At 39.8% G+C, this 14,027-nt stretch overlaps 1 protein-coding gene across 1 annotated transcript in view; it reads left to right on the top strand.

The window, feature by feature from the left end:
- The window catches only part of LOC123751887 (ryanodine receptor-like), a 359,023-nt gene that overhangs the window by 84,647 nt on the left and 260,349 nt on the right, over positions 1-14,027 (top strand). Inside the window, 3 exon segments of the mRNA XM_069306475.1 lie at positions 9,419-9,682; positions 10,357-10,565; positions 12,936-13,118. Coding sequence (XP_069162576.1) covers positions 9,419-9,682; positions 10,357-10,565; positions 12,936-13,118 — 656 coding nt within the window.

Raw genomic sequence — 14,027 nt, 5'->3', positions numbered from 1 at the left:
AACAGCTGAGTGGACAGCATTTCGGATTCGTAGTCCTGAGGTTCCGGGTTCGATCCCCAGTGGAAGCGGAAACATACGGGCAGTGTTTCTTTCACCCTGATGCCCCTGTTACCTAGCAGTAAATAGGTACCTGAAAGTTAGACAGCTGCTACAGACTACTTTCTGGGGGTGCGTAACAAAAAGGAGGCCTGGTCGAGGAATGGGCCGCGGGGACGCTAAGCCCCGAAATCATCTCAAGATAACCTTAAGATACACCCACGCTTATAGCCTTTTAGCCTGTCCTGGCTAAATGACTCAACACCATAATTACTTCATATGTACCAAATAACTTAAACTTGAAATCAGTTGCCGATTTCTTAGACATAGTGAAGACCACGAAACCTGAAGGTATCATAGGATCTCTAAACGTGGAATCTCTATTTACGAACGTCCCTGCCGACACCATCAACTCAATGTTAGACGGAATCTACTGTGAGAAAATGGTGCTCTCTCAGCTAGACTTATATCCCATGAATAGCACACTGAGAAGTGCTGAGCACTGCTCAGTACAGTGCTCAGGTTATCACCTTTATCTAAGGACACTAGTATCCTTAGATACTAGGGTATCTTAGTGTACAGTATCTAAGGTACTAGGGTGTCTACGGATTGGGGATCACACGAGCAGTTCAGTTATTGTGTTGGTGATGACAAACAACATCTAGTTACACTAGCGGATAGCATTATATTCAGTGAGCTTGCATAATTTTTATTAATTTTTTATTTATTTATAAATGGTTCTTGTACCCTTGTACAGCCTCTAGCAAGCATAGCGTTTCGGGCAGGTCCTTAATCCTATTTTCACACATGCACACACACATCCCCAGAAAGCAGCCCAAAGCAGCTGTCTAACTCCCAGGTATCTATTTACTGCTAGGTGAACAGATGCATCAGGGCGAAAGAAACTTTGCCCATTTGTTTCAACCCGTCTTCGAATCAAGTCCATTACATCCAGCGGTCGACCCCACAGACGCATTCATAAATGTTTACAAGCTGTTCATTCAAGACAGGAATTTTCCCAAATATAAATTAATATTTTAAGTTTAGCATATTGTGCATATACAGCCATAGGTTAGGTTAGGTGTTTAGGTTCTGTTGGCGATTATTTTTATTTGTAGTTAGTGTGGTGAAGCAGTTACAGCGTTGTGGTTCGAACAAAAATCGTCAGTGAAGGACTTGTTCCGGAAATGTTCGAATCTCATCAGTTGTGAGTCGTGTGTAAACCGTTTTTCATTCACAAATAAGTGGTTTCACGGGTACATGGAACAACTTTTGGGTCTTTGTTTGGAGGACGGGCTGTTTGTTTCTGCCTCCGCCGGGGATCGAACCCGGATCCTTAGGATTACGAACCCCAAGTGCTGTCCACTCAGACGTCAGGCCCCCGAATGGGGAATATCCCCCATCCGGGGGATAGTTTTAGCCATTCACCCCTCCATTCCCCGAATAATTATGGTGAAAAGGGGGGGGGGGGGTCCTGCCACCACAAATTAACTGTTGAGTGTAGCAGGTCAACCCGTCCTCACACTAGGCTGTTTAAAGCAGCGGCCGTCCTCCCCTGAAAATTCATAAATTTTAACATACTGTGTATTCAAAATTGGTTTGTTCTCATATATAATAAATATTTATGATCGATGTTCCCTTCGGGAATCTTAATTTTAAGATGAATAGGAAAACCAGGGATATACTGAACATCTTGTTTCAGATTCTTTACTTTAAAATGCATAACGTTTCGAATACTTCTCGTATTCATCATCAGATCTAAAAGAAAAAACAGAAATCACAATCAAATAACTAGTAAACAAAGAACTCATACTGAATATAATTGCCTATCAAAGAAAGGAAAATGCTTAAAAAACAAAACACTTAAGCGCACTTAAAGTGATCAATACAAATAAAACTTATTAACTGTCACATATATTAAAGCTAATTTAAAAATCCATTAGACTACAAGACGAAATTTATAACTACTAAAACAAACCATTCTATTAAACTTACGTGAAGTGATCAGAAGTGAACCTTAATACCCAACACATAGATACTAAACACTATAACAAATATTCATATAATGACTACAAATCTACAAAAAATGTATATAAAATACAAACAGAATAAACGACAATTATAAAGTACTAACCAAAATCTTATAAAAACTCAAAAATTAAATAAAATTAAATACCAAAAAATGTATTATATATCCTAAATAAAAGATTATAATAATGTACAATGTCAAGACTTGAAATAAGTAAGAAAGGGCAAAGGCATGATAAACTAAACAAAATTATAATAAAATTAAACTACCAGAATGAACTATAAATCAATTTACAGGGCCTACTGTGCACTATACAGTGTACAATTGAACAGCTGAAAGGTTGCTATTTAACAGAGGCCGCAGCTCCTTTATATATAAGGATTCCATTACTCTCAAATCTGACTGGCCATTCATACAAGTGTCCAGAATTTTAAAATCAGATTCCAGCAGGGAATGATTAAACTCATAACAATGGTTTCTAATCTCCGAAAATGCTGGTATAGACCATGGTAATCCAGTCCTAAAAGATAATCCCCGGTGCTCAAGTATCCTAATCTTAAAGTTCCGAATGGAACTCCCGATATATCCAGCATTACAGCTGGAACAATTATACATATATACGACATTTGAGCACAAGGGGGTAGGCACTTTATCTTTAAATTTAAAATAAGAGCCTATGGTATTTGTGTTGACAAAAATAAATCTGAAGTCTACTTGAGGATAACAATGCTGCAACAGTCTCCTCAAACGACTCCTTACAGAAAAACTAATAGTGCCATAAAATGGTAATTTAATATATTTAAGATCCCTTTCTACTGTAGTAATCCTACACGATGGGTGAAACTTCTTATTTAAGAAATTCCTTATAAAGGTATAAACCATATGCAAAGGATAACCATTATTTGAAAAAAATTTCACAAGAAAATTAATTTCTTTATCAAAGTTATTCCAATTTGAACATAAAACAAAGGCCTTATTCAGTAGAGTGTTAATTGCATTTTTCTTAAAAATATCAGGAACAAAAGAATTAAAATTTAAACCTAAACCAGTAAAAGTTGGTTTCCTAAAAACATTAGTGTTGAACCCATTAAGGTTATTCACTTTTACATCAAGAAACGACAATGAATTGTCCACTTCACACTCTGCAGTAAAACGTATATTACTATGTTGTGCATTAAGATACTCTCTAAATTTCTCAATATGACATTGGTCCTTGAATAACAAAAAAGTGTCATCTACATATCTCCTGTACAAGACTGGTTTAAAGGCCAAAGGACAATTATCAAGCCAATTTATTTCATGAAAACTCAAAAAAGCATTAGCCAGTGCAGGACCTAAATGAGTTCAGTATGAGTTCTTTGTTTACTAGTTATTTGATTGTGATTTCTGTTTTTTCTTTTAGATCTAATAAATATTGTTATACATAAAAATTCGAGGTATAGTTAGGCGTAGGTTAGGTTAGGTGTTTAGATTCTGTTGGCGATTATTTGTATTTGAAGTACGTTAGTGAAGTATTTATAGAATTGTGGTTCGAATAGAGTACGTGAGCGAAGCATTTGTTCGGAAAGTGTTCGGATGTCATCAATTGGGAGTCATGTTTAACAGCCCGTCCTCCAAACAAAGATCTAAAAGTGATTCCATGCACCCGCCAAACCCCCTGTTTATGAATGAAAAGCGGTTTACACACGACTCACAACTGCTGACATTCGAACATATCCGGAACAAGTGCTTCACTGACGAATTTTGTTCGAATCACAACTCTATAAATGCTTCACCCACGTACTACAAATTTAAATAATCGCCAACAGAACCTAAACACCTAACCTAACCTATCCTATACCTATATATACACAATATGCTAATATATTATAATATTAATTTATACTTGAGAAAATTCCCGTTTTGAATGAACAGCATGTTAAAATTTATGAATGCGTCTGTGGGGTCGACCGCTGGATGTAATGGACTTGAGTCGAGGACGGGTTGCGTGTGTAAACCTTTTTCATTCATAAACAGCGGGTTTAGTGGGTGCATGGAATCACTTTTGGGTCTTTGTTCGGAGGACGGGCTGAACAAGGGTCACGGGTGACCTGACCTTCGCCATGGGTTTTGATAAACCCTTCTTCCTACCCGCAGACACGTCAGTGAAGCCAAGAGTTTAACCAATCAAATGTTGAGTATGGTTGAAACTGCATTCTGATTGGTGCTATTGGGGATGGCTTTAACTTAAGTGATATGAGGCCTGAGTTCAGCATCTTGCTTTGAGCTCCCTCTGGCGTTCTCGGTGAAACTGTGCGTTGTATAGGACATGTGCTCTCATGAGCTCCTGATTACCATCATACTCGACCTACAAGTGCAAACTCAAGATGTATTCTATAGAGACGACTCTCCATTCATCGACGGCTAACCACGACGACGGTTATTACTCACATTTTGTGGTGCATAGAACAGCTAGTAAGTTTGGTGCGTGTTCTTGACTGTGGCTGGTGCGCCCACTCAGAGTGAGACATCCCTCGGAGTGCTGTTCATGATCGTGTGCGTGCAAGTATATCAATGATATATTTATATGTATGAAAGACCTCCAGGAATAAATGTCATTAAATGATCTAACAAATCAAAACTCAATGCTTAACTTTATTCATGAAATGGGCATTGATGATACTCTCCCTTTACACGATATCTACGTGAGAGCCAAAAAAGCACTTTCAACACGTATGTTTATATTAAACCTACCAACACTGGAATGTGTATGAATGGACACAGCGAATGTCCAGATAGATATAAGACTAGTGTGATAACCTCATATATTTGCAGAGCCCCTACACATTGTTCTAACTGGCATATGATACATAAAGAACTGGGTAGAAGCCTTAAATATTAATAAACAACAGATACTTGACTAGAGAAGTCAACACCATATGAGAAGATATTTAGAAAAATGGAACAACAGAGAACACCACTGCAACAGCAAGCAACCCCTCCCCATAAAGCTATTACAAATTCCTTATGAGTTCGCAATATTAAACAGAAGAAAAAGTAATCAAAAATATAATTTAAAATGGAATGAAACCGACAGCCCCAGACCAAAAATTAGACCTCATTATTATACTGAAGACAAAGGTCTGCTGATTTACTACTCAAGAACTGCCCCAATAAACAATATAACCCTCTCCAAAAAAAACAAACGTGATATACCAATTTACACGCCCCAATGGAGGCTGTCACCTCTGTGGTGCTAATACATTAGTATGATCCCCACAAAGCTTTTCGAGAAGATGGACCTGCCATGGACACAGTAGTGCTCCTAGAGACAACATGTAAGGTGAACATAATACGACACTGACTACGAACATTTTAGTAGTTAATTCAACAATTCTGGAATCTACTATTGACAGATAAAAAAATGCAAATCTTGGAAGCTATACTTAAAAGAGAAAAAAAAAGACCCACCATAAATATACACAATAATTTATTTATTATTTATTTATTTATTTATTTATTTATATACAAGAAGAGTTATATTGGGGGTTAACAGAGAATATAGAAAATAAGTTGAATTAACATTCTTGTAAAGCCACTAGCACGCATAGCGTTTCGGGATTATGGCATTACCAGCCATAATGGTAAAGCCCGGTACCATAATGGCCATAATGACTTCTCTTCCTTGCCAACACTCAGACCCAGACCTCACCAAACACCAGTGGATAATGACGTCTCTATCGAGGCCTTCCCGCCCACCAGACGTTTCCCCAATCCATTTCCCCCTATGTTAATTGGTGCTATCCCATTATCCTTTGTTTGATTGGCCCATCACACCCCGCACCCCTTCGACTCTCACATGTGCATTTAACCAAAAAGTGTACATCATGTATTCATTCCTTACCTGAAGATGTTCCAGAGGGGAACGAAACTTTGTAGAAAATGAATCCTTCAATAATTACAAGAGTTTGTTTACCATGAATTTTAGTAACTTGATTGTCTTAATACTGACAATAAGAAAATAGAAGCATAGAAAGCTTACACTGTAAAATCAACTACGCCAGTAATGCATATTTAACCCCTATTCACCCATCAGAATAGCAACAATATCAGTCTGTCTTTATATACTGGATGTGTTAATAAGAAAAACAGAGGCATCTCTGAGCACCGGCATATATACCAAACCAACAAACATAAGAGTATGCCTAAATGGTAGGCGTGGGTGCCCTAAAATATAAAGCCAGTGTTCTCAACACTTACATCCGTCGAGCCCCTACCCACTGCTCTGAGAGGAACAACGTGAGTAGGGAGTTTGAAAGGATAACACAAGTATTGGTAACACAAAATATCAACGCTACTATAAGACGACACTTGGACAGGTGGTACAACCCTGAGTCAAGAACAGAAACAATACCACCTCCACTAAAATTATATTACAAATCTTCTATCATTGTGAATACAAGAGTGGAAAGAATAATGAAAGAAGTAATCCATAAAGGAGTAAACGGCACAACTCGTAATCAAAATATAGACTTCATCATATACTCTAAAAAAAAAGACCACTGAAAACAGCCCGACGTCAACGGAGAATTCTTTACAGCAGTCAAAGGTGGTATATATGATGCCCCTCCATGATGTATATATATGATGATATATGATGCCCCCACCTTGATGATATATGTATGATGATACAGGGAGCCGATGGCTGAGCAGACAGAACACTGGACGCGTGATCCTGTGGTCCCGGGTTCGATCCCGGGCGCCGGTGAGAAACAATGGGCAGAATTTCTTTCACCCTGATGCACCTGTTACCTAGCAGTAAATAGGCATCTAGGAGTTAGTCAGCTGTCACGGGCTGCTTCCTGGGGGTGGAGGACTGGTTGAAAACCGGACCGCGGGGACACTAAGCCTCGAAATCATCTCAAGATAACCCCCATGAAGGATGATATTTTCCACCTAAGTCCAGAGGTATGACGTCGACCAAGCTCACGAGGCGTTAAACCTGTCATCATCAACCAGGTGACCATAACAGTCACATGATACAAGCCCATGACATCTCACTAACAACAGCAATGATGAATAAAAACATTTGGATATTTGATGAAGCCCAAGATATAAGATTACTAATTCTTGAAGACCTACACATAAAAACAAAACAACTCACCATAAACACTCAAACAACTGAACTCTTCAGTCTCCCACCATGAGAGTGAGAGCAGTCTCCCCACCATGAGAGTGAGAGCAGTCTCCCCACCATGAGAGTGAGAGCAGTCTCCCCACCATGAGAGTGAGAGCAGTCTCCCCACCATGAGAGTGAGAACACTCTCCCCACCATGAGAGTGAGAACACTCTCCCCACCATGAGAGTGAGAACACACTCCCCACCATGAGAGTGAGAACACTCTCCCCACCATGAGAGTGAGAACACTCTCCCCACCATGAGAGTGAGAACACTCTCCCCACCATGAGAGTGAGAACACTCTCCCCACCATGAGAGTGAGAACACTCTCCCCACCATGAGAGTGAGAACACTCTCCCCACCATGAGAGTGAGAACACTCTACCCACCATGAGAGTGAGAACACTCTCCCCACCATGAGAGTGAGAACACTCTCCCCACCATGAGAGTGAGAACACTCTCCCCACCATGAGAGTGAGAGCAGTCTCCCCACCATGAGAGTGAGAACACTCTCCCCACCATGAGAGTGAGAACACTCTCCCCACCATGAGAGTGAGAACACTCTCCCCACCATGAGAGTGAGAACACTCTCCCCACCATGAGAGTGAGAACACTCTACCCACCATGAGAGTGAGCACACTCCCCACCATGAGAGTGTTCTCACTCTCCCCACCATGAGAGTGAGAACACTCTCCCCACCATGAGAGTGAGAACACTCTCCCCACCATGAGAGTGAGAACACCCCCTACCATGAGAGTGAGAACACTCTCCCCACCATGAGAGTGAGAACACCCCCTACCATGAGAGTGAGAACACTCTCCCCACCATGAGAGTGAGCACACTCCCCACCATGAGAGTGAGAACACTCTCCCCACCATGAGAGTGAGAACACTCTACCCACCATGAGAGTGAGCACACTCCCCACCATGAGAGTGTTCTCACTCTCCCCACCATGAGAGTGAGAACACTACCCACCATGAGAGTGAGAGCACTCTCCCCACCATGAGAGTGAGTACACTCTCCCCACCATGAGAGTGAGAACACTCTCCCCACCATGAGAGTGAGAGCACTCTCCCCACCATGAGAGTGAGTACACTCTCCCCACCATGAGAGTGAGCACACTCTCCCCACCATGAGAGTGAGTACACTCTCCCCACCATGAGAGTGAGTACACTCTCCCCACCATGAGAGTGAGTACACTCTCCCCACCATGAGAGTGAGTACACTCTCCCCACCATGAGAGTGAGCACACTCTCCCCACCATGAGAGTGAGCACACTCCCCACCATGAGAGTGAGAACACTCTCCCCACCATGAGAGTGAGCACACTCCCCACCATGAGAGTGAGAACACTCTCCCCACCATGAGAGTGAGAACACTCTACCCACCATGAGAGTGAGCACACTCCCCACCATGAGAGTGTTCTCACTCTCCCCACCATGAGAGTGAGCACACTCCCCACCATGAGTGAGAGCACACTCCCCACCATGAGAGTGAGAGCACACTCCCCACCATGAGAGTGAGAACACTCTCCCCACCATGAGAGTGAGAACACTCTCCCAACCATGAGAGTGAGAGCACTCTCCCCACCATGAGAGTGAGTACACTCTCCCCACCATGAGAGTGAGAACACTCTCCCCACCATGAGAGTGAGAACACTCTCCCCACCATGAGAGTGAGAGCACTCTCCTCACCATGAGAGTGAGAACACTCTCCCCACCATGAGAGTGAGAGCACTCTCCCCACCATGAGAGTGAGAGAACTCTCCCCACCATGAGAGTGAGAACACTCTCTCCACCATGAGAATGAGAACATTTCCTAAGAAAAAAAATTCAAAAATATATAAATTCAGTAAAACTTGGCTTATTAGGCAAATCGGGTCTTGCATAGTAGGCCGAGTACTGTGTTCTGGCTACTAGGTACAACACACACACACACACACACACACACACACACACACACACACACACACACACACACACACACATATATATATATATATATATATATATATATATATATATATATATATATATATATATATATATATATATATATATATATATATATATATATATATATATATATATAATAAATAATAATAATAATACACACACACACACACACACATACCCATTGTCATGATGTTGCACCAAAACTATGACCATACATAGAGTTTTCTGTTACTTATTTTGCAGATCCAACAAGACCAACTGAGGAGGTACATCGAGATTAAACAGTCAGACTTGCCGTCTTCAGTCGCTGCCAGGAAAACCCGAGAGTTCCGCTGCCCTCCCCGTGAACAGATGAACGCTATTTTGGGTTTCAAAAACCTCTCCGAAGAGGAGCTGGAGGAGACCCCATGTGGAGAAGACCTGAGGAAACAGATGCAAGACTTCCATGATAAACTGATGGCCAAGACCAAGATACCGGGTGGAAAAGAGCAGGATACTGACTCTGAGGTTGGTATTCGTGTCTCTCATATTTTATGATAATGTTAAATATCTGACTATTTCTACTATGAGATACAGTAATTTTTTTTAAGGAAGTGTGACAGATAGAAAGTTTCTGGTTACATGGATAGATTGTATATAAAGGGTCCATCGCTACATTGTTAATACACACAGTGAGAAAATCAATTCAAGGAATAATAATCACTATAAGCCAGATGAATAAATGCCACGATAACTTGCTGGATAAAGTATACTAAACATAAGCATTATGAGATAAGACTACACAATGTTCCTGTCTGTTATGAACCATTATCAGGACAAACTTAGTTTCTTCGATTAATAATTGTTAGAACGGACTGAGATCGTCATGTTTTACATGGTAATGTATATATGGTAATGTTTACGTGGTAATGTTTAGGATTAGTGCTAATTCTTCACATAGAACTACACCGGACAGATTTATCTTCATTTGTTGGCTGGACATCTGTGAACTGCATTAGTTGGAATTTTAGGTCAGTTAAGATGTTTTCCTTTTTATAGTGTATATATTATATATGCAAATATTAAGCCAAGATATATGCATATGTGTATATATGCAAATATTAAGCCAAGAGTTTCATAACACTGTCTCGGTGCAAGTTCCTCTGTGAAAGTTTGTGTCCACGTGTATCTCTACCCAACAGGAGACTACAACAGCTGACTCCACGGGAGTCATGTCCAAATTCCTGGGCATTCTGGGAGGTGTTAAAGAGGAAGTGGATGAGGAACCTGCTCCTGAACCTGAGGTGCTGGATGCCGCCGATAAGTTCAAGAAGGTCCTTGTTGAAACTATCGTTCGCTGGGCCAGCGAGTCTTTTATCGAAACTCCAGTTCTCATTAGAGAGATGTTCAGGTTAGTCAAAAAATACACTTCACCATAAAACTGATTCATCTTAATAATAATCCTATTTTGAGACTGGATCGATAATGGAAAATTCAGATTTTTCGTAGGTTATTACACCACGATTGTCCCGTACAGTAATATTTAGCAGATCATATTTGTTTCCTATTTTTGTTATTCTTGGTTTTTAAATGCTAAACATTATATAAAATAATATATTACCCCTGTATATAATTGTATAATGTATTTTTTCTATAGAAGTGTTTTAATGTGCTTTTTCTGTATCATTAATTGTATTATACTGTACCATAAAGTGCTTGATTTATGTTACTTTTTCTGTGAGCACCGTAGCCTTACTGTGCGTGCTTGTGTTCCGACCGTGTGTTACCCTTGTGTTGCCTGGACTCAGCCTGTGGTAGTAAAGTATTTAAGTGACCGAATCCTCCGGCAGGAGTCCCAACGGTGCATCGGGTAAAGGAGAATTCGAATTCAATATTCAAAGAGCTAGGAAAAGGCGGGTGGGGAGGAAGAAAGATATAGAGTTGAAATTCTTGAAGGGAATGTTGATGGGGGACGAGGAGGCTATAAAGGATAAGAGGAGCTCCCTTACCAAGCTAACGAAGGCTGCGTTAATATAACAACTTGATGATTGGGAAGGGATGCGGCTGACACACGAGCATTAGTACAAGTACTGTGTCTGGCTAACATAAACACAAAATAGATCATGGAGTTTGCGACAGGATGGGCAGTAATGGTAAGAGTTCTAACAGACATACCTTAACACCATCACCATATTTGAGACCATATTTGCATGGTGCTAGTTATCAGTAGTTAACGTATCAGCCTTCTGCTATTCTACTAGCATTGAAATTTATTTATAGAAAATGTTAACTGTGTAATTGCAGTATGGGGGTGAGACTGCTGGTATACTGGTGAGTAGTGCACTGTTCAGCGCTGTAATTGTATTTTACACCCAAAGGATTATTACCAAGATGAAAGTTTCTCTGCAACAAAAATCAACTAAAAATATATATTTGGTATTTTTTAATACATTTACTTTGTTTAAAAGAGTCATCGTTTATATATTATTTGTGTGTGTGAACATGTAGAAGCATCTGTTGTATTATTTGATGTAAGAAAACTGTGAAATACATTGAGATAAAAAGCAGAAATCAGGCAATTAGTCGGAAATCTGGATTTTTTTTCTAATTTTGGATATGGCTTAGAACAAGAGGATTTAGATTTTGAAGGGCCACTGCATAAGTACATGACTTACAAAGCGCGTTCATAAATGTAAAGTAATGGCTGCTATCATTCTTTACATCATTGGGTAAATGAGGATATTCAATATCGAAATGTTATCATTTTCTGTTTTATTTTCGTGAAGATGAGACAAGAGCGCCCACCGCACCGCAGTGTGCGCGCGTGCTCATGCGCATCACGGCGTACCACTCCTAAGCACGCATTCCTATGACAATAATTGAAATATAAGAACATTTTCGTATCACATGCGTAAAATATTTTCATGAACATATCTAAGATAAAAGTTTGGTGTGTATTATGATAATTAAATTAAAAACCGATAGTGGTATTGTGTTCCTTAAGAGTCATACACAAGGCTTTTCTATTAGACCAATAATATATATTTTAGTAATTTTTTATTATTAAATATCAATTTGTTTGATGCTACTTATAACCTCTTTCACTGAAAACGAATATAATATTAATAATTCGTCACAGTTTGGTACATAAATTGTTGCTTTAAAGGTTAATCATTCTGAAGTTATGGGTAGTGTACATGTTACTTTGTCTAACTGTTATCCCACTAAGGAAAAGTTACAATTGGTTGTGAAGATCTGACAAGAAGATGAGTGTAATTTTGATCTAAATAGACAGTAACTTGGAAACAGTTCTTAGAGATTTCAACTTCAGATTCTGTATATTTAATGGTAAATTCTACTCACAGATAGATAATGTAGTAACAGCTTCCATTCCTTAATGTCGAAATTAATTTTCTGTGATTTTTTTTAAATTTAATTGTGTATCAGGCAAAATATTTCATAAGATTTTAAGTAATTTGTAAATGCTAAATTTTCATCCAGCCATAACATATCTAGTCTTAAATGATATTAACATATAATATCTTAAGAGTGCTCTGTATTCCCAAAGAATTTCGTTAACATAACACCAGCAGTTCAATTTTAAACGCGTATCCACTAGTCATCAGAATATTGAAGCTTATTCAATAAATAGGGCTGGTTACTGTTGAATAAATTGATACCTTTTACAGCACTGATGATGGAGCATTACCTTCGAAATATTTCAATGACAATAAATGTGTTGGTCATTTAGCTGGTAGACATAGCCCTTCCTTCCCGGCAGTCTGCTGCTGCGGCAGTACAACAGTATTGGTGAGATGATGGCGGCCCTGGAGAAGACGTACGTCATCAGCAGCACCACCAAGAAGGACGTGGAGACACTGTGGCTGTGTCTGAGCAAGGTGCGCGCTCTCCTCCCTGTCCAGATGTCCCAGGAGGAGGAGGCCCTCATGCGGGAGCTGCTGTGGTCAGTCACTCTCAGTTTCGTCACTCGAAAGTCACTCAAAATGAGTCACTCTTATTCTCATTTTCAATCTTCAGCTCAATATAATGAAATATTATTATTAGTTTGCTTTTATTACTCCCTCCTTCATTCACATGTGCACTCACATACATCACTACTCGTATCAGTAAAAACGCATACACATGACACATACGCACAAATATACGTATACATACACGTACTCACACGCGCACACACACACACTTAATGTGGTTAAAATGGCAGTTCTTTGAAAATGTCCAATATAGTTCCTTCTTGTAAACACTGAGGCCAAGAGGTTTTTCTCGCCTACTGACAGAATCAGTGGTGTACACGGAACCAAAGAAGCCAGAGAAGGTAGTCAGGCTGTAGACCATCTGGAGAGCAAGAACATGATAACCAATAAACACTTTTTATTCATGACAGAGAAGTCAGGTGTATGGCACCTGCTGAGCTTCTATGCCAGACTGACTGAAGTAATACACGAAAGAAATGAATACACTAAAAGAATATGCCAATATTTTAAGTAAAAAAAAGGCTTTTGACTGATTTATACACAAAAGCCTTCACTACAAGACTGAACACAAGTCAAACTTGCAAGGAAGACTTGTATCACCAGAGAACCATGTTACAAGCTACAGGGATGTGAAGAAGCAATCGTGCTGTAAGCCACAGGGATGTACTCACCTAGTTGTGCTTGTGAGGGGTTGAGCTCTGACTCTTTGGTCCCACATCTCAACTGTCAATCAACTGATGTACAGGTTCTTGAGCCTACTGGGTTCTATCATATCTACACTTAAAACTGTGTATGGAGTCTGCCTCCACTACCTCACTTCCTAATACATTCCATTTGTCAACTATTCTGACACTAAAAAAGTTCTTTCTAATATCTCT

Source organism: Procambarus clarkii, chromosome 58 (genome assembly GCF_040958095.1).
Source record: "Procambarus clarkii isolate CNS0578487 chromosome 58, FALCON_Pclarkii_2.0, whole genome shotgun sequence".
In the NCBI taxonomy this organism is placed as follows: Eukaryota; Metazoa; Arthropoda; class Malacostraca; order Decapoda; family Cambaridae; genus Procambarus; species Procambarus clarkii.
The sequence above is the reverse complement of the archived record's forward strand: the minus strand, read 5'-3'. Positions and strand labels throughout refer to the sequence as shown.